The 23,073-nt window shown below is 42.3% G+C and overlaps 2 protein-coding genes across 2 annotated transcripts in view; both read right to left on the bottom strand.

Moving 5' to 3' along the window:
• Window positions 1-23,073, bottom strand: part of LOC145401208 (charged multivesicular body protein 1a-like) — a 308,785-nt gene that overhangs the window by 172,742 nt on the left and 112,970 nt on the right. The window lies entirely within an intron of this gene.
• ry (xanthine dehydrogenase rosy) overlaps window positions 1-23,073 on the bottom strand; it is a 66,090-nt gene that overhangs the window by 8,407 nt on the left and 34,610 nt on the right. Inside the window, exons 9-20 of the mRNA XM_080273690.1 lie at window positions 19,188-19,281; window positions 17,935-18,047; window positions 15,989-16,159; window positions 15,328-15,455; window positions 14,015-14,159; window positions 11,259-11,496; window positions 10,181-10,359; window positions 9,327-9,679; window positions 5,088-5,303; window positions 4,497-4,647; window positions 2,140-2,288; window positions 277-454 (exon numbers count right to left, since the gene is read on the bottom strand). Of these exons, the coding sequence (XP_080129816.1) occupies window positions 277-454; window positions 2,140-2,288; window positions 4,497-4,647; window positions 5,088-5,303; window positions 9,327-9,679; window positions 10,181-10,359; window positions 11,259-11,496; window positions 14,015-14,159; window positions 15,328-15,455; window positions 15,989-16,159; window positions 17,935-18,047; window positions 19,188-19,281 (2,115 nt within the window). The remainder of the gene's footprint in view (window positions 1-276; window positions 455-2,139; window positions 2,289-4,496; window positions 4,648-5,087; window positions 5,304-9,326; window positions 9,680-10,180; window positions 10,360-11,258; window positions 11,497-14,014; window positions 14,160-15,327; window positions 15,456-15,988; window positions 16,160-17,934; window positions 18,048-19,187; window positions 19,282-23,073) is intronic.

Here is a 23,073-nt window from a genome sequence, read left to right as displayed (position 1 = left end):
CTCTCCATACGCATGCTCCAACAATTTATCCACTCAGATATCCTCAGCATTCCTTATATCCCCATCAAATAAACTGTCCTCTTACATACTCATCTTCGCTACCTGCACACACACCTGTATCATCATAGTGTGGAGTCCCGGGCCCATTTCTAATCATTCCATATTTTCCCATCTACATCAACATGCTCCAACAATTTATCCATTCAGATATCCTCAGCATTCCTTATATCCGCATCAAATAAACTGTACATACCCATCTTCGCTACCCCCCCATACCTGTATCATCTTAGTGTGAAGTCCCTGGCCCATTTCCGTGCCGCCATGCGTGAGAAGTACAGAGCCATCCTTGTACACCAACACCAGCGCCCCGGCTTGATTCAAGAACGTGGCTGTGAAGGCGATCCCAAACTTTACAGGAACCACTGCCAACCCTCGCTTTCGGTACCGATTCTCCCTGACGCGGATATATGTGTTAAATTCAGCCAAGCTAAAACAAAATACCTACACGAACTGTAATAAATACGTGTGTGTGTGTGTGTGTGTGTGTGTGTGTGTGTGTGTTTGTGTGTGCTTATTCATTCTCCTTTGAATACAATGCTACTGAAATGCCTACGCTAACTCCTTCATAGCAAGCACCGAAACCTCTGACAGCAGATCGGTAAAGGGACATTAATCCATTCTCCGTAAGTAGTGACAGGAAAAGTTGTCTGTCTACTGAAGTTAGCTCCTTCCATTTGATGAGGTTTTTATTCTTATTTAATTCTTGCTAACTACAGAGGATATTAGTCATCTCAGGGAAGATTTTGTGTAGTGTAAGTTACTGTATATCCAATCCCCCAGTTTAAAAAAAGGCCTTCCTAAACTGATTAAATTATCTGGAAATAGTACGATTTAAATAACATACAATCGGAATGAAGAATTTAAAACTTCAGCTGGAAACTATTTCAAACAATTCAACTAAAATCAACGTTTCACAGAACATTACGTAGATACCAAGTCAGCTCCCCAAGTATAATGCAGCTTAGATGAACTGCAGGTCTGGTGAAGGCTGTATTTTTGAGTAGAGCAGAGTTACAACGCTCCTGTCAGCAATTAACACGTAACAGTATAACCAGTATACAATTATAAACACTGAATTGCCATGGAGATATCACGCACATTAATAAGGAGGCACTCATACATGTCATTTTACCTTAAAAAAAATCTTTACAGCCTTCATCAGCTTTCCATCCATGCATACATAAAACACTCCATAATCCTTCCCAGGTCGACTTGTCTAGGGCTTTTTCCAAATTCAAGAATGCCGTACATACCTTATAGTACCTCACACTTGCATTCCCAATTAGCCCATCTGGTTTGTAATATTTCCACCATTACTTACACCTCTCTGATCAAAGATACCCCTTTCTTTTACAGTTTGTTAGCATAGAGACTGGCTATCCCTCTCTCTCTGACGACTAGAAATGGTCCTACACTGCATCTCATACCGACTGCTAGCGTTAAAGTTATGTAGGCCTATATATGTGCCTGTATACTGTATTTGTAATGAACGGAGATGCACTAAGGGAAAAACTGGAGTTCAAGGATTGTCATAAGGTCTATCTATGTACACTCTCTCAAAAAAGTATCGGCCCCTTTGGGTGCGATGGTTGTGAAAATGAGCAACTTACGCAGACACCCATGAGTCTTTAAATGTGGTTCCTCAAAACATATACCACCCAATAAGTGAATCTTTCTGCAATTTTGAGTTCTAAAAATCACCAGAGATAATATTTGCACTTGTAATTACAGGATGCCTCAAATATCACAATGCTTCATCCATGTTTCAGAACGATACATGCTGTAAGAGTGCCGATACCTTTTTAGGAGAGTGTACCTATCTATAGCCAGACGTCCAAGGGGGTGGCCACAAACAATTTTCCTCATATCACCCTGTCCTCCGCCAACACGCTGCCCTTCCAACTCACCACTCTGATTCACATACCTCTCCACAATCCCTTCAACCTCACCTCACTGCTCCTCTCGATATTTCCCTGCAGCTCGCATACATGTTCTCCTAATCAATCTATCTTTCTGTCCACACCACTACACTATCTCAAAGCAGTTTTCCTTAATTCATCCATTGCTGACATACAATACCTGTTAAACTTGTGTACTGCTGACATACGGTTGTGGTAATCAGCCTGGCGCACCACCTCATGCCAACACTGCCGCACCCTGCACTGCTCCAAGGGTTGTCCATAGTAAGTACGTTCACCAGTAGCGGCATACAGGTTACGCTCCTGAACCTGGATAGGAGAAGGTGGCAGAGACTTGAGAGAGAGAGAGAGAGAGAGAGAGAGAGAGTGTGTGTGTGTGTGTGTGTGTGTGTGTGTGTGTGTGTGTGTGTGTGTGTGTGTGTGTGTGTGTGTGTGTGTGTGTGTGTGTGTGTGTGTGTGTGTGTGTGTGTGTGTGAACAATCAAATATTAATCGTATTCAAGCCCAACATTGCACAGATAATACATAAATACTTACGTCAGAGTCTGTTTCTCCCTTCTCCCTCGTCACCTTGCAGTAAATACCTAAAGCTCTGTTGATAAAAGATACTCCTCCTCTTTCTACTATGAAAAATCTCCACACAAGTTATTATCACCAGTCATCATGCACTCTTGTCCACAGTTTCGCTTAATTATTCACACTAATTGGCTGGGCAGAGTTTGATACCCCGTACGCGTGAATCTACAGAAATATATGAAAGATTAAGACTTTTTACGGATTGACTGTCCGGCTTCGTGACCATCGAGTCGTAAATACAGGAATTATTCTAGCCCTCTTCTTCTTCGCCTTCGTCTTCTCCTTTTCCTCTTCCTCCTCCTTCTTCTTCTCCTTCTCCTCCTCCTTCTTCCTCTTCTGCTTCTTCTTCTTCTCCTCCTCCTCCTCCCCCTTCAGGACTACTCAATTTTAATGTCAGAAAACGAAAAGAATAACAACTTGAGCTGCAGTCTCCACGGATAAACCCTGCAGACTGATGACGCATTTTATATTCTTGCTGCCCTTACACGATTTCATTCAGATTACGATTGTTTTTTTTCGAAGTGGGCGGAGTCAGACAGTCCCCATTAACTCCTTTCAGAATGAGATATATTTTTTAAGTTGCACATAATCGCATGCAGCAAGAATTAACTTTTGAAATGGGTAATAGGGGTGAAGTGGGTAACGGAGCTCTCTAACACCTCCTCCTTATCAGTCTAGGTTTGTATATGGCATGTTAATATTCTTTTTATTTTTCATATGATCTATCTGTTTATCTATCTGTCTGTCTATTTATCTAGCTGTATGTCTATCTATCTATCTATCTCTGTACCTATCTGTTTATCTACCCATCTGTCTATCTATGGCCAGACGTCTGAATCCTCTAAGGTGTGGCCACAAACAAAGCACCCCCAACCTCCCCTTGTCCACTGCCATCTGACTGCCCTCCCTCCAACCCACACCCCTTTCTCTAATACATCTTTCTATCCTTCCATCTCATCCTTGGTCTCCCCCTCCTCCTCTCCCTCTCCAACTCATTCACGCTCTTCCAGTCAATCTCATTCCCCACTCTCTCCACAAGGCCAGATGAAAAAAGAAAAAATAACTAAATTGGGGTAAAACAGGCAGAATAAACTGCTAGAGAAAAGGTGCTAAGGACTGCTAAAAATAAAAGAATACACAGAACCTTCAAACACTGGGCTGTATTCTAAGTGGGTCTGGATATTTCTAAACACCTCTTCTTTACCGATTTATTCTTCATGCATGTTACTGATATCAAAATTATATAAACAGCTTAAAAAGTGCATTGTTTCGTTTCGTTTATAATGATTCCAGCATTCTAGCGTGCCTCGCCCAAGGACACCTCATGGCCGCTCTCCATGCTGCTCGATCCCTGGCAGCCTCCCTATCGAGTCCCCTAGAAGTAATATGCAAAATAAGTGGCTGAGGAAGATGTAATAAGAAACCCGGTGTAATATGCAAAATAAGTCGCTGAGGAAGGCGAAGTAAGAAACCAGGTGTAACATGCAAAATAAGTCGCTGAGGAAGATGAAATAAGAAACCCGGCGTAATATGCAAAATAAGTCGCTGAGGAAGATGACATACGAAACCAGGCGTAATATGCAAAATAAGTCGCTGAGGAAGATGTAATAAGAAACCCGGTGTAATATGCAAAATAAGTCGCTGAGGAAGATGTAATAAGAAACCCGGTGTAATATGCAAAATAAGTCGCTGAGGAAGATGTAATAAGAAACCCGGTGTACAGTAATATGCAAAATAAGTTGCTGAGGAAGATGAAGTAAGAAACCAGGTGTAATATGCAAAATAAGTCGCTGAGGAAGTTGAGGTAAAAAACCAGGTGTAATATGCAAAATAAGCCGCTGAGGAAGATGAAATAAGAAACCTGGCGTAATGTGCAAAATAAGTCGCTGAGGAAGATGTACTAAGAAACCAGGTAAGTTAATGAGAACACGGGATGACTCACCACAAAGGGATCCAGGTTGAGGGAAGCTGCCACTCTTGTAACGATATCCTCTATAAACATCATCCCTTGTGGCCCTCCAAACCCTCGGAAGGCGGTGTTGGAGGGAAGGTTGGTCTTGCAGGCGTGTCCAGTCACCCTCATTGTCTCACTCCTGCAAACAATTTCAGGTACAATGTTTATAGGTATGTGTGTGTGTGTGTGTGTGTGTGTGTGTGTGTGTGTGTGTGTGTGTGTGTGTGTGTGTGTGTGTGTGTGTGTGTGTGTGTGTGTGTGTGTGTGTGTGTGTGTGTGTGTGTGTGTGTGTGTGTGTGTGCCTAGCCTATGTATAACGCTGGCTTACACGTACGTGACTAGGATGAACAGTGACACAAAATACGATCAAGCCCTATTTTACGGTTCATGAAAGGTCATAACGAGAAATTTCCACATCTCAGGCTCGTGGGCTGTTAGGCGTAAGTGTGCTATTCCATATAACCACTTCTGGCATCGTATAAATGACACAACGTTTATTAGTTGTCAAGCGGGAAAAAAATATGGGCGGAGAGGAAACAAAGGCACCAAGAAACTATTTATGTATTACAGAGACGTTACCTGTATCCATTATCACACAAAAACATGGCCCTCTGCAGCACCGCCCCCGTCAGGTCCAAGGAGTAGCCGCCGTTGTTGTAAAGCTTCATATCAACAGCCTTCAAGACGCCCTCAGAGGAGAAGCCCGCCTGCCACCGACACAGGAAGGGGTGACGGCCTCCTGTGATCAGCATGTCCTCATCTCGATCCAGGGTAATACGTACAGGACGCCCTAGTCTGTAACATCATTGCTGATCACTGTATGATACAAATGCTGCACTGTGTAATTATACTCTTTTTTACTCTAACTTTGACTAACACTGCCATCTTTCCATCTTGAATGCTGAGTTATAATAATAGATTAACGCTAGAATATGGTGCTAGTCATGAAGAGATGCTATGGAAAGGATGTAGAGTCGTAGTATTGTCTCTCTGCCACTGAGTTTTGTGAAATTAGCTGCAAAAGGGACGAAAATTAGGCCAGGTCAGCGTAAAAGGACCATAGTACTCCAACTTTTATGTACATATGAAGCAATGGGAATGTGAAGGTGGATGGAATAGTTGGTGAGTGGGGTGTGCGTGCTGAGACAGATAAGAATGGCAGTGCGTTAGTGGACATTTGTGCCGGAAGGGGGTTGGTGATAGCCAATACCCTCTTCAGGCACAAAATGATCCACATGTATACATGGCGACTGATGAGAAGGGTGGTTGGTGGACTGAATGAAAGGAAAGCAATGATTGATTATGTGTGTGTAGATGAAAGGATGCGAAGATGTGTAATGGATGCAAGAGCTTATAGAGGTTCGGGGAGTGGACTTTCTGACCACTGCTTGGTGGTGGCCAGAATCAACATCCAAGTGAGATGGTGAAATAGAAGAAGGGAAGGACGGGAAGAAGGAGTAGTTGCATGGAAGGTGGAAAGGTAAAAGAGGATGAGAAAAAGGCAGAATAAAAGAGAGACGTGGAGGAACGATTGGATACATATGAATTGGAGCAGTTGGGGAACGTGGAAGGTGTGTGCAGGATATTCACAGAAAAAATATGTGCAGCATGTGATGTGGTGTGTGGGGTGAAGAGAAGACGGAGGGGGGTGCATGGAACAGCTTGGTAGAATGAAGAGGTGAGACAGGCTGTGGCACAAAAGAAGAAAGCATACAATGAATGGATGAGAAATAGGGGGGTGGAGGAAGTTGAGAGGCGGAAGAGAGAGTTATATGTAGAAAGGAAGAGAGAGGTGAAAAGATTAGTAAGAGAGAGTAAGAAGAGAGTGGACGAGGAATTTGGAAGGAATTTGAGTGTCAAGTGGAGGGGCTGTATGAAAATGTTCTGGAAAGAGGTGAAGAGAGTAAGACAGGGTGGCAGTGAAGTTAGCAGGGGAGTGAAAGATAAAAATGGTAGATTACTAGTGGATATGGGAGAAAAAATGAGCAGATGGAGAGAACACCTTAAGGAATTGTTGAACATAGAGAATGGAAGTAATGCGAGTAAAAGTGGCTGGGGAGTGGCTGGGAGAAGGAGGGAGGTGAGAAGACAGGAAGAAATCAGTAGGATAGAAGTTGTGGAAGCAATGAAGAAAGTCAAATTGGGGAAAGCCCCAGGAATTGATGAAGTGTGTGGTGAAATGCTGAAGCATGGGGGAGAGATAGTGGTAGAATGAATGTGGAAAATGTGCAGATTGGCCTGGGAGGAAGGTAGAGTCCCGGAGGATTGGAAGTCAGGTATAATTATTCCCTTGTACAAAGGGAAAGGGGAAAAAGAAGTGTGTGGTAATCATAGGGGCATTTGTCTTCTTAGTGTAACAGGAAAAGTGTATGGTAGGATACTTATTGACAGTGTTAGGGAAAGAACAGAGGAATTAGTTGGAGAAGAACAGGGAGGCTTTAGGAAGGGAAGAGGTTGTGTAGATCAGATAATCATTCTTAGATCTTTAGTGGAAAAGTTTCTAGAGAAGGGAAAGAAGTTGTATGCGGCTTTCATGGATTTGGAGAAAGCGTATGACAGGGTGGACAGACAAGGATTGTGGAATGTATTAAGAATATATGGAGTATATGGGAAGTTGTTGAATGCTGTGAAGAGTATGTATGATGGTGCTAAGGCTGCAGTGCGTGTGGATGGTGAACTGAGTGAATTTTTCTCTTTGAAGGTTGGGTTGAAACAGGGATGTGTCATGTCTCCATGGTTGTTCAATCTGTACATGGATTGGGTAATAAGAGAGGTACAAAGTAGGGCAGTGGATGTTGGAGTGGCCCTGGTGAGAGAGGATAGTGTTTGGAAACCCCCTGTCCTGTTATTTGCAGATGATACTGTATTGTTGAGTGAAGACGAAGGGGAGCTGCAAGGCTTGGTGGATGAGTTTGGGAGAGTGTGTAAGAAACGGAATCTAAAGGTGAATGTAGGGAAGTGTAAAGTGATGGTCTTTGAGAGAGGTGAAGTCAATGAATGTACAGTGAGGTTGGATGGTGAGGAAATGGAAAATGTGAGTATGTTTAAGTACTTGGGTAGTGTGATGAGGAAGGATGGGAGTTTGGAGGGTGAAGTGCTTGAAAGGGTACAACAAGGAAGAAAGGTTGCTGGTTCCTTGAAAGCAGTGATAAGAAACAGGGAAGTGAGCATGGATGTGAAAAAGTTACTATATGACAGTATTGTGATACCAACTCTAACGTATGGAAGTGAAGCTTGGACGTTGTTGGAAGGACACAAGTCAAGAGTGAAAGCAGTGGAAGTGAGTTATTTAAGAGGAGCCTGTGGAGTCACATGGAGAGACAGATTGACAAATGAGGATATAAAGAAGCGTTGTGGTGTGGATGTGGATGTGATAGGAAGAGTTAGGAGGAACACACTGAGGTGGTTTGCCCATGTGGAGAGGATGGAGGGTGAGAGACTGACGACGAGAGTGTATGTGAGTGAGGTGGAGGGGGGGAGAGGGAGGGGGAGGCCGAGGATGAGATGGAGGGATGGGGTGGAGAGGTATATGAGAGAGGGAGGTGTGAGTTGGGAGCAGGGCAGTGAAATGGCAGGGGACAGGGCGACGTGGAGGCGATTTGTTTGTGGCCACTCCGTACGGGATTGAGGCGTCTGGCAATAGATAGATAGATATATGAAGCAAGGGTAAAACTTTATGGTCTATGCAGCAAGGCAGATGAAAGTATATGCAACTTTTTGCTTCATATAAAAGTAAAAAAATATATATATACAACCAAAAACGCAAGTGTTCTGCTTTGTTCAAACTTAAATACCCTCTTCCCCCATTCAGGTGGCGGAGGTTCCAAAGAAATTTGCCTAACGCTCTAGGATACAACTTCCACCTACCACTGGGGGGGTTGAGTGATTTTTTTTTTTTTATACCGGTCACAGACAGGGATATAGGATAAGCAAGGACTTAACTGTGTGCAAAGTTATCGTTTTCAAGGGGGCAGAGAATGTTCGTGTCAAGCACATATGTTATTCAAATTCACCGCTTTCCACTACAGTTCCACTTGTTGCTTTGGTTGAGGCGTTTTTCGTCTTGCTTCCTTTCCGTAAAATCAAATAAGCAAGCCACGAGTTGCTACTCTAGCAAAAGTTCAAATTCACGCGCTTTGCGTGTAGCGACAACAGTATCAGACATCAGACAAAATCTGTCGCACAGAATCACTCAAAATATCGTTATTTTTTAACCAATTTCCGTTACTTAAGTGGTATATCTTATATTTTTAAGGATGCCGTATCAAATGTACTCTTTAAAAAATCCTAACTCAAATTCAACACTGACAATTTTCAGGATGTTTTTGGCATTTGGAATAAACAATTTTGCTGGGAAGGATCTGGAAACAAGAGCAAAGCACAAAGAATAAGGATATTATCAAGAGATCGCCCAATCACTCGTGTCTTCCATATTCTCAGCTCCACTTCAAAGCTTTGTAGGCACACACACACACACACACACACACACACACACACGAACGCAAGCATGGAGGCAAGGAAGCACATGCACAAGCACATTTACAAAGTGCTTCATAACGCCTTTGAGATAAATTATTCCGCAGCCAACTCACCTATTCAAGGGATGCAGACCTTGTCATCCTACTTCATACATTCATTTCTACCATTTATCAGTTCTATTTACACACACTGTGTTACTATACTTATCCACCTTCTCCTTGGCCTCACACGTCTCCTCGCAGCCTCAGACTCGCTCATCTCCCTTTCATCACTTCATTCATATCCATTCTGTCGATATGGAATAATTAAAAGTCTAATAATACCCAATGCGTTACTCACGCATTAGCTGCAACACAGACGGGAACAGACAACAAAGTAGTCCGCGTTTCTTTGCCTCCGAAACCTCCACCCATTCTCTTCGTGCGAACTAACACCTTGTTGCTGTCCACACCCAGTGCTTTGGCCACCACCGACTGTGTTTCTGAGGGGTTCTGTGTACCAGAAAAGAGCTCTATCCCACCATCCTCTCCCGTGGGAACAGCAAGATGGGAATTGGTCTCAAAGTAGAAATGTTCCTGCCCACCCAGGCGCATTTCCCCCTCTAGTGTGTGCTCAGAGGTCTTTAATGCAGCATCTACATCGCCTTTTTTTAATGTCCACGTGTTAAACCAGGACTTCTCACGGGCAGCATCCTGAAAAATTATGAAACGTGGCCATCAGCTGTCAACATAAACTTAGCACAGTAATACAGTGGCACGTATTTTATTAATTTCTTTTCTGCAAGTGAACTGTATGATACATGTTTCGTTAAAATGTAGTAAATGCTGGCAGTGACAGAGACAAGGTAGAGTCGCTACCAATAATCCTGTCGTTTTCCAGTTTCTATCTCCATGAACCCGGAAAGTATGGCTCGTAATACTGCAGCACACTGCACTTTTTACATGGATTCATAGATAAAGAAACTTATAACTGTCACTTACCGAGGAATTACTTGACTACGAGGTACATGGAGAGAGAAGCAGGAGGGGAGGCAGAACTTCTGGTGCTGACTGTACATTAACTGTATATTTTACATGAATTATAATCGAACACTGTTTATGACACATGGTTCGTCGCAAAGCAGTGAATGTTGAAAGACACAGACAAATAATTAACTATATTTTTACGTGACTTATAATCAAGCGGTGTTTTACCTCAAGTGTGATGATACTGGGAAGATCCTGGTAGTGTATTGTGACGAGTTTTGCTGCGGCACGAGCTGTGGCCTGGCCCCTGGCAACCACCATTCCCACCACCTGTCCCACACACACCACCTCGCTTGATGAGAACACTTCCTCATCTTCCATGAGCCCTGCTGTGTGGTTCTGCTCAGCTGTTGTTGCAGAAATTGTCTGAGATTATGGAGGGCTCTCCACATATTGCTTCAGATTATTTATTACATACCGTGTTAGAAGAACGATCCTTCTAACGACAAACAACTTTGACAAAATCCTTTTAAAAAATCATCGATAAACTGACTGAACTAGTAGCACTCCTCCTTGTCTATATGGTTCCTAATAATCTTACTGTTTCTAGTTGCACTATACCTGTAGATGCAAAAATGCAGTATGAAGATAACTTGTTCACGTCACCTCACAAAATCGGATACATTAAGTTCTTACACTACGAGATTATTCTGATGTCTGTATTTAAGGTTCAAGAACATATTTCGGTCCACAAAAAAATCTGTGTTTAGATAATTCACGTTGTACAAGCAAAACAATTATGAAAAACTGGACCTACATTATAAAGGAAGTAATATACTTTTGTCTCACTGTGTACGCCACATTGGCGATCTAGGTATTATATTGCAACAACCTTCTAATATCATGTCAGTCTAATAAAAGCAAGAAGCGCGCTATGAATTGGGCTTTGGGAACTGATCGCCATTTCCATTTGTCTATTCCTAAACTCTGGAAATAACAGACCTTTCTCACAGACTTAGTGATTTATGAAAGAAGGCTATGTTTTATATTGCTGGTTAATCATGCTTTTACCAGTACAAGCAATTTTCGCAATTCTGCATAAACTGAGTCATGAAATGGAGAATGATTCATCTGAGGTTATGCCAACACCATCCAGTAGACAGAGGGAGGAAGAGAAAATAAAAAGCAATAAGCCAGTTTAAAGTATAATAGATAAAGCCCTGAGAGGCTGGCAGAATACTGAGTTACGACTGCAAAAACGAGAAGGAAGACATTAGAATGGAAGCAGGATATACTACACACTAACCTGGCAAATCGCGGTGACAGAAGAATCTTACAACTCCTTCCATTTCAAGTGCTTTGGACTCATCGATGGAGAGAATTTTGGCATGGGGACGTGTGGATACGACCATGGCAGCATACAATTCATCGGCGTAAGTAGGAAGGTCGTCAACATACACAGCTTCCCCCGTTGCTTGTTTGAAGGCAGCTTTGTGCACTTCCGGGCGTCCAATTGGATCTATGTTTGGCTGTTTCTCGGGAACCTGTAGGCACAGGGAAAAAACTGGTGTACCTGGCTGCAAGAACACCTAATTCGATCACACAGCGTGCAGTATGTGTTTCAGAAGGTGATGGCGTCATGGAGCTAAATAAATGTTCTCTCTGTTCTCTGATTTCCCAAACGAAGTTGTCATAAGAACTGGTTTTCATGACAAGATCTTCATTTCCTACCATGATATTGTTTGCATTATGATCTCATGCCTGCTGGAGTCACACCAAAAGGATGATGACACAGTGATACACATCTTGGTCATATTCTTCTCAAGTCTTGCCCAACTATAGCTCCTCGTCACTCCAAACTCCACAGTCTAAGGTAACGTGGTTTAACTCATTTGTCCTCCGTGCTGCGTCCACATTTCGCTACTGTACGTTTGTGTTGGAGGCAATCCACTTTCATGCTGTAATGCTTCCTCACTTCCACACTTATATTCTTGTTTCCTATCACTGCTATTAATGTTCCTGCTATTCTTCTTCAGTTCATCTCACATTTTGCTTTGATGAGGATCCAAGTCAGGAAGAAACTGTTGTATAGTTAAAATTTAAAAAAATAAATAAAAAAAATCTGCGAGTGGATATATTTCATCCATTTGTACAAATCGTTTAAATCATTGCACTGTGAAACAAGACACGTGAAATCCTCTGGTGTGTGTGTGTGTGTGTGTGTGTGTGTGTGTGTGTGTGTGTGTGTGTGTGTGTGTGTGTGTGTGTGTGTGTGTGTGTGTCAAGCCAGATAACCCATATTCGAGTCTGCTTGGGCCACGCTGCTAGTGTGGGGATGAGCTCTTGTGTGGTGGAGGGTCCGCATGGGTCGAAGCTCGGCGGGGTAAGGAGTAGGCAGCATGTTCTTTTGTGCCCACGCCTCTCTCCTGCGTCAGTGAGGCTTGGAAATGTGTCAGTCTCATCAGGGGCTGTCAGTCGATTTGCCCCGTTACGTTAGAATATTAGATTAAGACTGTTTATTATCACCTACTGACTGACTGTATACGTAAATGAACGCCTGTGGGATTCTCTCTCTCTCTCTCTCTCTCTCTCTGGCTAGTGGTTTATACAGTTAACGCACATCCTGTATGCTTACACATGTGAGAGGCAATTGATTCTCCAGGTACCAGCCAGACCTGTGTCTTCACCACACGCACACACACACACACACCACCTTCATCCTTCTTCCCTGCTCTTCCTCCCCTTCCTTCCTTCTTTCCTTCCACTTTATCACCACCCACATCTGTCTTCATCATCTGTACACACACACACACACAACCTTCATCCCTCTTCCCTGCTCCTCCTCCTCTTCCTTCCTTCCAGTTTATAACCAGTCACATCTGTGTCTTCATCGCCTACACACACACACACACCACCTTCATCCCTCTTCCCTGCTCCTCCTTCCCTTTCTTCCACATTATCATTTCTTCCAACTTTCTCGCTCCCCATCTCCTCCTTATATCCAAGCAAACCCACATTTATCACTATATGGAAACAAAATTAGTGCATCTTCACAAACAGATTTTCAGGATGTCGAATCAAGGGACATGGGTTCGTATTCTCGTCGGATCAGGAAGGTCCCTAACACCTCTTCTTTGGCGATTTACTTCTCTGTACGTTACTTATGCAGAGTATGGGGACATTGGAAGGATTTATATAGCACAGAAAAGGACAGAAAGGTGTAATAAGGAACATAAGTCACTGAGGAAAAGGTGTTAAGGAGCTTTTTTAACCCACGAGGTAGGGACCATGTTGTATAGGCATTTTGTGACGAAACTTGTATTGAAATTCGATTGGGTCGTAGCTCTATAGCTGCTTATAATATAATGTGACTGTGTTTACATTTTCAGTGCATGACAATATTATAAACATTCTCAGGTGCCTAAAATTCACTCCTAAATGTCATGACGTTAGTTGGAAATGAATACTAGAGTTGTCCCTGCCAAAAGAGGGTTACTGGTGATGATGCTAAAACTATCATGTTCCTAGTCACACTCAGCTGAATAAAATCGTCTAGTAAGTTTGAATCCAATACTGATGTTGTTTCGATCGTGGAAGGGTTGACTGCAACAAGCAAATTTTGTGTGTCTGTTGTTCCTATCTATCTTATAGCCTGACGCCCTAATCCCGCAAAGGGTGGCCGCAGACAAAACGCCTCCAAGTCGCTCTGTCACCCACCATTTGACTATCCTCCTCCCTCCCTCATATACCTCTCAACTACATCCCTCCACCTCATCCTCGGTCTTCCCCTCCCTCTCCCTCCCTCCACCTCACCTACATGCACCCTCTTAGTCAGTCTTTCAATCTCCATTCTCTCTACATGTCCAAACCACCTCAATGTATTTCTCCTAATCGTCTCAACCACATCCACATCCACCCCATGACGTTCCTTCACTTCATTCGTCAACCTGTCCCTCCATGTCACTCCACATGCTCCTCTCAAGTAACTCATTTCCACTGCTCTCACACTTGACTTGTTCCCCTCTGTCTGTTGTTCCGCTATTTCAAAATGATATTCCTTACCAATTCAAAGAGCTGCGTGCTTGATGGATGAATATTGGTGTGGAGTTTCGTGACTTGCTCTTCATCACTCGTAAGCCGGGAAACCAACTCGGGTACTCGCTCACTCAACCGACCCCTTACACTCAGGTAAAACTTGAAGAAGAAACTGAAGCAGGAAAGGAAAACAAACTTGTAATTCTTGGACAAAGCCAGGCCCAAACATACTGAATTTCTCGTAGCTCATTTTTTTATCAGAACGAGAGACATGGGAAGTATCTGTCCTTTCCTCTCCTTCTCTTTCCTTCTCTGAAAATATAAAACAGCGATGATAATTTTCCTCACTACTAATATTTATTCCTGGAGAAAAAACAAGAGACATGGTGATAATTCAAAATTCGCCTTGTTTTTCGTGCAAAAACACATCTGAGTTAGGAAAGGGATCTGATCATCTGTTCATGAAGTCGGTGAGGAAAAAAAGACATTGAAAAACAATAAGTACAAGAAACAAGCAGAAAATTGTAGGTGACTTTTGTGAGCTTGTGTTTGTGTAAGGCTTTCAGTACACAGCAACATGAAGCACCAATCTGAAGCCTTTGTGAATATTCAGGCACTTCTCAGCAAAATTTGTCTTATTTAATATACTTTACGGTATTATAAACTGCTCGCTAGTGATGTAACACCCATTTTCGCACCTTTTTCACATGTCAGTACAGAGCTGTGCAAAACCTCTTAATCCTTTCACTCCCATGATATATATTTTAAGGTTATGTTACAGTCAGATATCAGTGTCAGCTGACGAGAGGTGCCTGGTGCTGACAAGGTTCTCTGAATGCTATATTTAACTTTTCCAGATCAGAAGGCCTCTTCAAAGATGTATAAATTAATATGAAGAGAGAAAGAATAAAGGAGAGATGAGGTCTTCGAGATGAAAAAGTTAATTCTGAGCTAAGAGTATGACAGGCTGTGAAAGACGAATTGCATGAAGGAAAGGAAAACAGTGCCAGTTTCATACGTGGCAATATCGTATTGAAAGCTGTCACTGAGGGCCGTATTCTACAAGAGGCTTTGGGGATTTCGTAACATTATTTCCTCAGCGATTTATTCAGCACATACCTCCGTATCATCTTTTAATTTAAGAAGAAACAATGGCCATACTAAAATTCCATAAAAAAAAATTACAAGAAGATGTTAAGGTATAATCTGCATAATCCGGGCTCCTACGCTCCTCATGGGGCAATGCAGGATTGGATGATTGATGGATGGATGGATAAACTCCTAAGAGAATGGAGCTACAAAGCCTCCAATGTCACCTTTAATACGGCCTTCAGACCCACCTAAGAGTAAGGGCACGACGGTATTCAATCATGCCCCCTGGTGCGGAAGGAGAGAGAGGCAGGTCCTGGAGCAGCAGTGACGTCCCCTCCTCCAGTAGGGTGGTATCCCAGACACGCCCCACCAGAGTCTGTCAGAGAGGCAGTTCTCGTTACACCCTCGCGTGAAAGAGCAAGTGGGTTATGTGTTTCATCCATTTGGTCCGCGTTTCTATTTGTTAGCAAGATTGTGGAAAAACTTACTTGAAACTGCACTAAATTTGATTGATGATTGAGGACCACCAGAGGAACAGGTAATTTTTGGCTATAAAATAATTGGTCAAAGGTTAAAGGAAGTGTCAACTCAGTTTTTATTCGATTTTGATCATACTTGGTGGAATGGTTGAGGACAGGAAAGTGGAGTGACACGTTTTAGTGAACAGTCAGTCATAGGTAAGGGTCACAGGGCTAGGTGAGAGGTTTGACTCTTTAACTCATATTGGTTTGAAACGATTTTGACTGAACTTAGAGCTGGGGCAGGACAGAGCAAGGTGAAGGGGAGCCATCAGGTGAACCAGACTGATCCACAGTATTTGGAAAGCAGACGTAGGACCGAAAACTGATCCATCTACACGAATAAATGAAAGAACACAAAAAATTATGATGATTGATGATGTTATCTGACCTTCATGGTAGTGGTGGCCATGACTGTGGTGGGTGCCATGCCACCAAAGGCCAGGCTGAGGGAGGCCACTGTGGCAGTGCCGGGCTGGAAGGACACTCGGCACCCAGCGTTGACGATGGCTATGTCATCATCACGACGACGAGCTTGCTTGTACCCCAGGAAGTACTCATCCTTGTAAAGAAAATGGAGAAGACTTTAAGGCCCTGGATGCACCAGGATCATAAAAGCTAACAGTTTTTTCTAAGTCATACTTTTTCCCTACAATATGTCTCTCAGTAGTCAATTTTATATCCAGGTCCCCAACTGTATTGCTAGAAGAGGAACAAGAGGGAAATTAACTTTGTCTAGATTGAAACATCACAATAACCCACACACCACCGATTTCCCCATCAGTCTTTTGTGGAAGAGACGGAACAAACCCAGGTGTGTGTGTGTGTGTGTGTGTGTGTGTGTGTGTGTGTGTGTGTGTGTGTGTGTGTGTGTGTGTGTGTGTGTGTGTGTGTGTGTGTGTGTGTGTGTGTGTGTGTTAATTTCGTGACAGAATTTAATCACACTTTCTTGTTCTCTTACATTACCGCAGCAAACTGTCTCAGAACTACAACTATATTAATAACACAGTCGATCAACATGTAAAACAAATAATAAGGAAGAGGAGCTACAAAACCTAGAAGACGGACCTAGATGGTATTACATATGTACTTTCTTGATTTGCAAATAACCTTCAATTCTCTGTTTAGTGGATGCATTTTGTGCAAATCAAATTATTAACATTTAACTTGTTTTTCCTTCCTCTGTTCAACTTAAAATACAGTCATAGGAGACTTCATAGAGCCTCTTCCTTATTTTTAAATATGTTGATCGTCTGTTATTAAAACATTTGTAATACTGACACAGTTTGCTGAAGTAAAGTAAAAGAATATTAAAGTGTGATGAGCAAAGTATACTGTCTCGAAATTAACACACACACACATACACACACAGTCAAACCTTATCATTCACGTTCACTTCTCAGACAAGTGTTATGCAGCTTGGTTGGTTGTGGAAAGAACTGCAGCAAATATAAGACCATAAGAACACAAGCAGAGAACATAAGAACTCTCAGTAACACTCTAGATATAATATAGTTTCTAAGAGTGTGGCTTGATGAAAAAAGATAAAAATTCACAGTAGCAGAACAATCGTAAAACCTGATGATCTTGCCCGAATATACTTATGCCGAATAAAATTATGAGGGTTTGACAGCAAGAGGAAATTAAAAACCCTTACCAAGAAAATCAAGGCAAGAATTCATGACAAAAAAAAAGGAAAAAAATACAAAATTAAACCAAGAATTTATGGAAGAAAGGCATCGTACAGTAGGTTCAAAAGTTATGCCAGATGAGGTCCAGTCAGAGTCACAGGTTGTCACAAGAGTCAGTGCTGAGGGAGGGATGTAACTTTCACCACCACTGGCTCTCCAACAAAACTTTTGACCACTATTGTTCTTCCTCCATCACAACTTCTGATCCCTACTGTTCTTCCTCAATCACACACTCTCCTCAGTCACACTCTTCAATCACACACTCTCCTCAATCACACACTCTCCTCAATCACACATTCTCCTCAATCACACACTCTCCTCAATCACACACTCTCCTCAATTGCACACTCTCCTCAATCATACATTCTCCTCAATCACACACTCCCCTCAATCACACACTCTCCTCAATCACACACTCTCCTCAATCACACACTCTCTTCAATCACACACTCTCCTCAGTCACACTCTCTCCTCAATGACACACTCACACACTCTCCTCAATCATACACTCACACACACTCCTCAATCACAAACTCTCCACAATCATACACTCACACACTCTCCTCAATCACACACTCACGCACTCTCCTCAATCACACACTCTCCTCAATCACACACTCTCCGCCATCTTTGACACCGACATTACCTCCTGTGTGAAAGGAATCTGGACACTGAGGAGGATTTCGTCTGGCCTGACAATGTTCTTCCTGTAGCCCGTGAAGAAGTTTTTGTCCATTACTACCTCCCGCTGCCCACTTCCTGTAGAAAAAATAATGTTAGTTCCTCGGAATGACACTACTTTCTCTCTCTCTCTCTCTCTCTCAAGTTAACCTCCCTGCACGGCATTATCGTATCAACAACATACTTTACAGTGATAGTTACGTCCAATATAGTCAATTTGCTTTTGAGCCTTTGTTGTAAGAATGAATCTCCTTGGTTACTAGTTATATCGACCCTCCAGCCACACCACACATGGCCATTACCTAAGATGAAAGGGGTTAGAGATCTTCGTTAGGTCAGAGCAAACGCGCTGTCACTCATACATCTCAAGCTTAACTGAAAGAAATATAATTCGGTTGATTATAAACTAACGTATTCTGCCTAAACTCAAATGGCCGCCAAATGAGACAAATTAGCAAGCAGCGTGTATGCATCAACAGTTCAAACAAGCAATTAACTCCACTCTAGCACATAGCGAAACAAAATGGTTTACCTAAGAAATATCAAAGCCCATCCACAGCACGGAAGACCTCAACCGAGATACATACATTCCTTTCTGTACGTGACAAGCCTTCACTACATTACTGTGAATAGCATGAGACGATTTTATTCAGCTAAAAATATCTCTAAGGGTTGAGCCTTTTAAATACTTGGATTTTTCTCACCTGAGCACCATAATTAAACGTCACCTTGAATATAACACCAAAATCCCACTATATCACTCAGGGTTGAATGATATTAAAAGATGTCATTAGCAGAGGAAGCCAAAAAACTCCCGACACTTAACGAAAATATACCACAAGGAACGAAAAATGTAAATCGTTGCACAAAATAGGTTCAAAGTCTTTTAAAATGTCACAGTCGAAGGTGGGAGACGACCAATGTAACCAGAACGATTTTTTTTTTTTTTTTTGTCCTGATTAACATTCCAAACACCGTTCAGCTCAGACTGGACTGTTGATATGACTAGTAACCAAGGAGACTCATATCTCTTTGCTGACGATCTGAATTTCATCCAACCCCCAATTTTAACTATGCAAGTCGTGGTAGTGGTCCCGTTTTCTTATGTAGATTAAAATGTCTACACTGATATATCAAAAAATTAATAACCAGAATAATCATCGTAATCATCAAACATGACCAATAGGAAAATGAAAATTCAGATGGAGCATTTGTGACCTTGGCTGGCGAGGGTAAGCGTTGCCCCAGCAGCCAGGAGCAGTGGGTTGAGGTCGCTGATGGGTGAGCTGGTCATGATGTTGCCACCTATACCCTGAAAAAAAAAATAACAACAAAAATTACCATCAACTCTACTCTGTCCCCTTTAACTTGGCCTAAAATTGCCATATTTCCACCATGAAAGCTGTGTTAATGCATAAGATTAACCCTGCAAACCACTTCGTATTTCCTTAACTTATTCTTCCTCAAATATAAGCAACGTTATGCAACTTAAGAAAGGTTTACTGTAGTGAGGGGGTTAATGAAGGCTTTACCTAATTCCTACAGTTTCAAAAACGTAAAACTGAGTAAAGCTGTCCAATCGTAGCAATAACAGAATACAAAACACGTCCTCGATGTGATGGGGTTGGCTATAATACGATATTAGTCATGAAAAAATACTGTAGAAATTATGTAATGCCGTAGTCGTAGGCAGAAGGACGAGGAAAGAACGAAGGAAAGAAAGACAGAAGTGAGAGTGTAAAGCCACACGTAGGCAGAAGGAAGAGGAAAGAATGAAGGAAAGAAAGACAGAAAAGGGAGTGTTAAGTCACCCGTAGGCAGAAGGACAAGGAAAGAATGAAGGAAAGAAAGACAGAAGAGGGAGTGTAAAGTCACCCGTAGGCAGAAGGACGAGGAAAGAATGCAAAGATAGTTTTTGACTGTGTACACCAAGAACCGTAAAGTGTCCAAGTGGCCCCTTTAGGTGCTTATAGTTAAGTCTGAAAAGCCACACAAGAGGGTTCAGTGCAACATCAATGGTAACAGGCTAATACATTTGTTTGTTTTGATTCTGCAATAAAATACACTAAGTTGGATGCTAGTAACTGACTCTAGACTTTTAATGGTATCAGAGACACGTTAAATAATGATTATAATAGATTCTAAATATATGTATCAATTTGGGGACTCAACCCACGAATTCAGCTTTACGCAAAAAACACGCTTTGGCCACATCGGCCATGAACTGCCAGTTATGATACTGTGGCACGGTTAATGATCTATGCCACAAAAAAAAATAAAAAAAAAAATATATAATACACTGTGGAGGATGGGTTCGTGGGTGGGGGGCGGGGATGGGTGGGAGCTTGAAACTTTAAAAATCAATGGGTTTCATGTTACCACTGCCCTAATGTTAGTGTAAAGTACTGAATAAAAATTTGGTCTGATTACTGACATGCAGCATCCACAAGCATTGGAGGGTTGGGGGAAGAGGACGAAGAACCTCGAAAATCAAGAGGTATCATCTTTATCACACTGTGTGAACGAAACTGCACATGCAAAGGTGACCCAGTGATTTAGGTATCGTGTCCACTGGTTCTGATGTCAAGCTTGGTGGAGTCAGTGCTATGCCACAACATCCATAGTATCTCCCTGTACACCAAACAATAATGTATAAATAAAGGCAAGATCTATTGCTGTATCAGAAATGACAGTATTCGGCGCAAGAGACAAGGTGAGTCATCTTAACACCTTGACATCCATCAATAGTATGGATACCACTGCAGCTTCTTTGGTGTCAATTTAAGTCTCTCTTGATATATAAGCATTTGACACTACTACAGTTATCGCTTTGTCATTCTGTGGCTCTTAGTGTGATCAAGAATATTACTCAAAAAATTATCTTATTTGAGTGTAAAGTGGAGGGACTGTAAGAAAATGTTCTGGAGAGAAGTGAAAAGAGTAAGACAGGGTGGAAGTGAAGTAAGCAGGGGAGTGAAAGATAAAAATGGTAGATTACTAGTGGAGAAGGGAGAAAAAGTGAACAGATGGAGAGAACACTTTAAGGAATTGTTGAACGTAGAGGATGGAAGTAATGCGAGTATAAGTGGCTGGGGAATGGCTGGGAGAAGGAGGGAGGTGAGAAGACAGGAAGAAATCAATAGGATAGAAGTTGTGGAAGCAATGAAGAAAGTTAAATCGGGGAAAGCCCCAGGAATTGATGGAGTGTGTGGTGAAATGCTGAAGCATGGGGGAGAGATAGTAGTAGAATGGATGTGGAAGATGTGCAGATTGGCCTGGGAGGAAGGTAGAGTCCCGGAGGATTGGAAGTCAGGTATAATTATTCCCTTGTACAAAGGAAAAGGGGAAAAAGAAGTGTGTGGTAATCATAGAGGCATTTGTCTTCTTAGTATAATAGGAAAAGTGTATGGCTGGATACTTATAGACAGAGTTAGAGAAAGAACAGAGAAATTAGTTGGAGAAGAACAGGGAGGCTTTAGGAAGGGAAGAGGTTGTGTAGATCAGATATGCATTCTTAGATCTTTAGTGGAAAAGTTTCTAGAGAAGGGAAATAAGTTGTATGCGGCTTTCATGGATTTGGAGAAAGCATATGACAGGGTGGATAGACAAGGATTTTGGAAAGGGTTAAGAATATATGGAGTAGATGGGAAGTTGTTGAATGCTGTGAAGAGTATGTACGATGGTGTGAAGGCTGCAGTGCGTGTGGATGGTGAACTGAGTGAATTTTTCTCTTTGAAAGTTGGGTTGAAACAGGGATGTGTCATGTCTCCATGGTTGTTCAATCTGTACATGGATGGGGTAATAAAAGAGGTACAAGGTAGGGTAGTGGATGCTGGAGTGGCCCTGGTGAGAGAGGATAGTGTTTGGAAACTCCCTGTACTGTTGTTTGCAGATGATACTGTGTTGTTGCGTGAAGACGAAGGGGAGCTGCAAGGCTTGGTGGATGAGTTTGGGAGTGTGTGTAAGAAACGGAATCTAAAGGTGAATGTAGGGAAGAGTAAAGTGATGGTCTTTGAGAGAGGTGAAGTTAGTGAATGTACAGCGAGGTTGGATGGTGAGGAACTGGAAAATGTGAGTACGTTTAAGTACTTGGGTAGTGTGATGAGTAAGGATGGAGGTTTGGAGGGTGAAGTGCTTGAAAGAGTACAGCAGGGAAGAAAGGTTGCTGGTTCTTTGAAAGCAGTGATAAGAAACAGGGAAGTGAGCATGGAAGTGAAAAAGTTACTACATGACAGTATTGTGATACCAACTCTAACGTACGGAAGTGAAGCTTGGACATTGATGGAAGGACACAAGTCAAGAGTGAGAGCAGTGGAAATGAGTTATTTAAGAGGAGCCTGTGGAGTCACGTGGAGAGACAGGCTGACGAATGAAGATATAAAGGAGCGTTGTGGTGTGGATGTGGATGTGATAGGAAGCGTTATGAGAAACACACTGAGGTGGTTTGGCCATGTGGAGAGGATGGAGGGTGAAAGACTGACGAAGAGAGTGTATGTGAGTGAGGTGGAGGGGGGAAGAGGGAGGGGGAGGCCGAGGATGAGATGGAGGGATGGGGTGGAGAGGTATATGAGAGAGGGAGGTGTGAGTTGAGAGCAGGGCAGTGACATGGCGGGGGACAGGGCGACTTGGAGGCGATTTGTTTGTGGCCACCCCAAACGAGATTGAGGCGTCTGGCAATAGATAGATAGATAGATAGATCTTTGTCATTCTGTTGCTCATAGTTTGATGAAAATTACTTAAAAAATTCCCGTATTCTACTTTGAGCTCTTCAAGTTTTGTCTCCATCAATAGCTTATGTCACTTGCAAATAAAACTGGCTGCATATTCAGTAAGCAAGGATAAATGTCAATGTTATTCTTATCATCCTTCATACGTATTTACTGTTATTGCTGTGGAAGATTGCCCTTAACCATCACCCATGGTCCTTCAAACACAGAAAGAATCATTCACTGAGAGTATGATTTCACCTCAAGGCTGTCTAAAAAAAAAAAAAAAAAAAAAAAAAGGAAATACGAAGACAAGGATAGGCCATTTTTTTTTTTTCGGGGGGAGGGGCAGTCAAAAAAGGTAGAGGCGATTATTGGGTAAAAAATGATAGTAAAGG

This window comes from Coenobita brevimanus, chromosome 55 (assembly GCF_032717465.1).
Source record: "Coenobita brevimanus isolate Jiangsu-jjx chromosome 55, ASM3271746v2, whole genome shotgun sequence".
NCBI classification, from domain to species: Eukaryota; Metazoa; Arthropoda; class Malacostraca; order Decapoda; family Coenobitidae; genus Coenobita; species Coenobita brevimanus.
The sequence above is the reverse complement of the archived record's forward strand: the minus strand, read 5'-3'. Positions and strand labels throughout refer to the sequence as shown.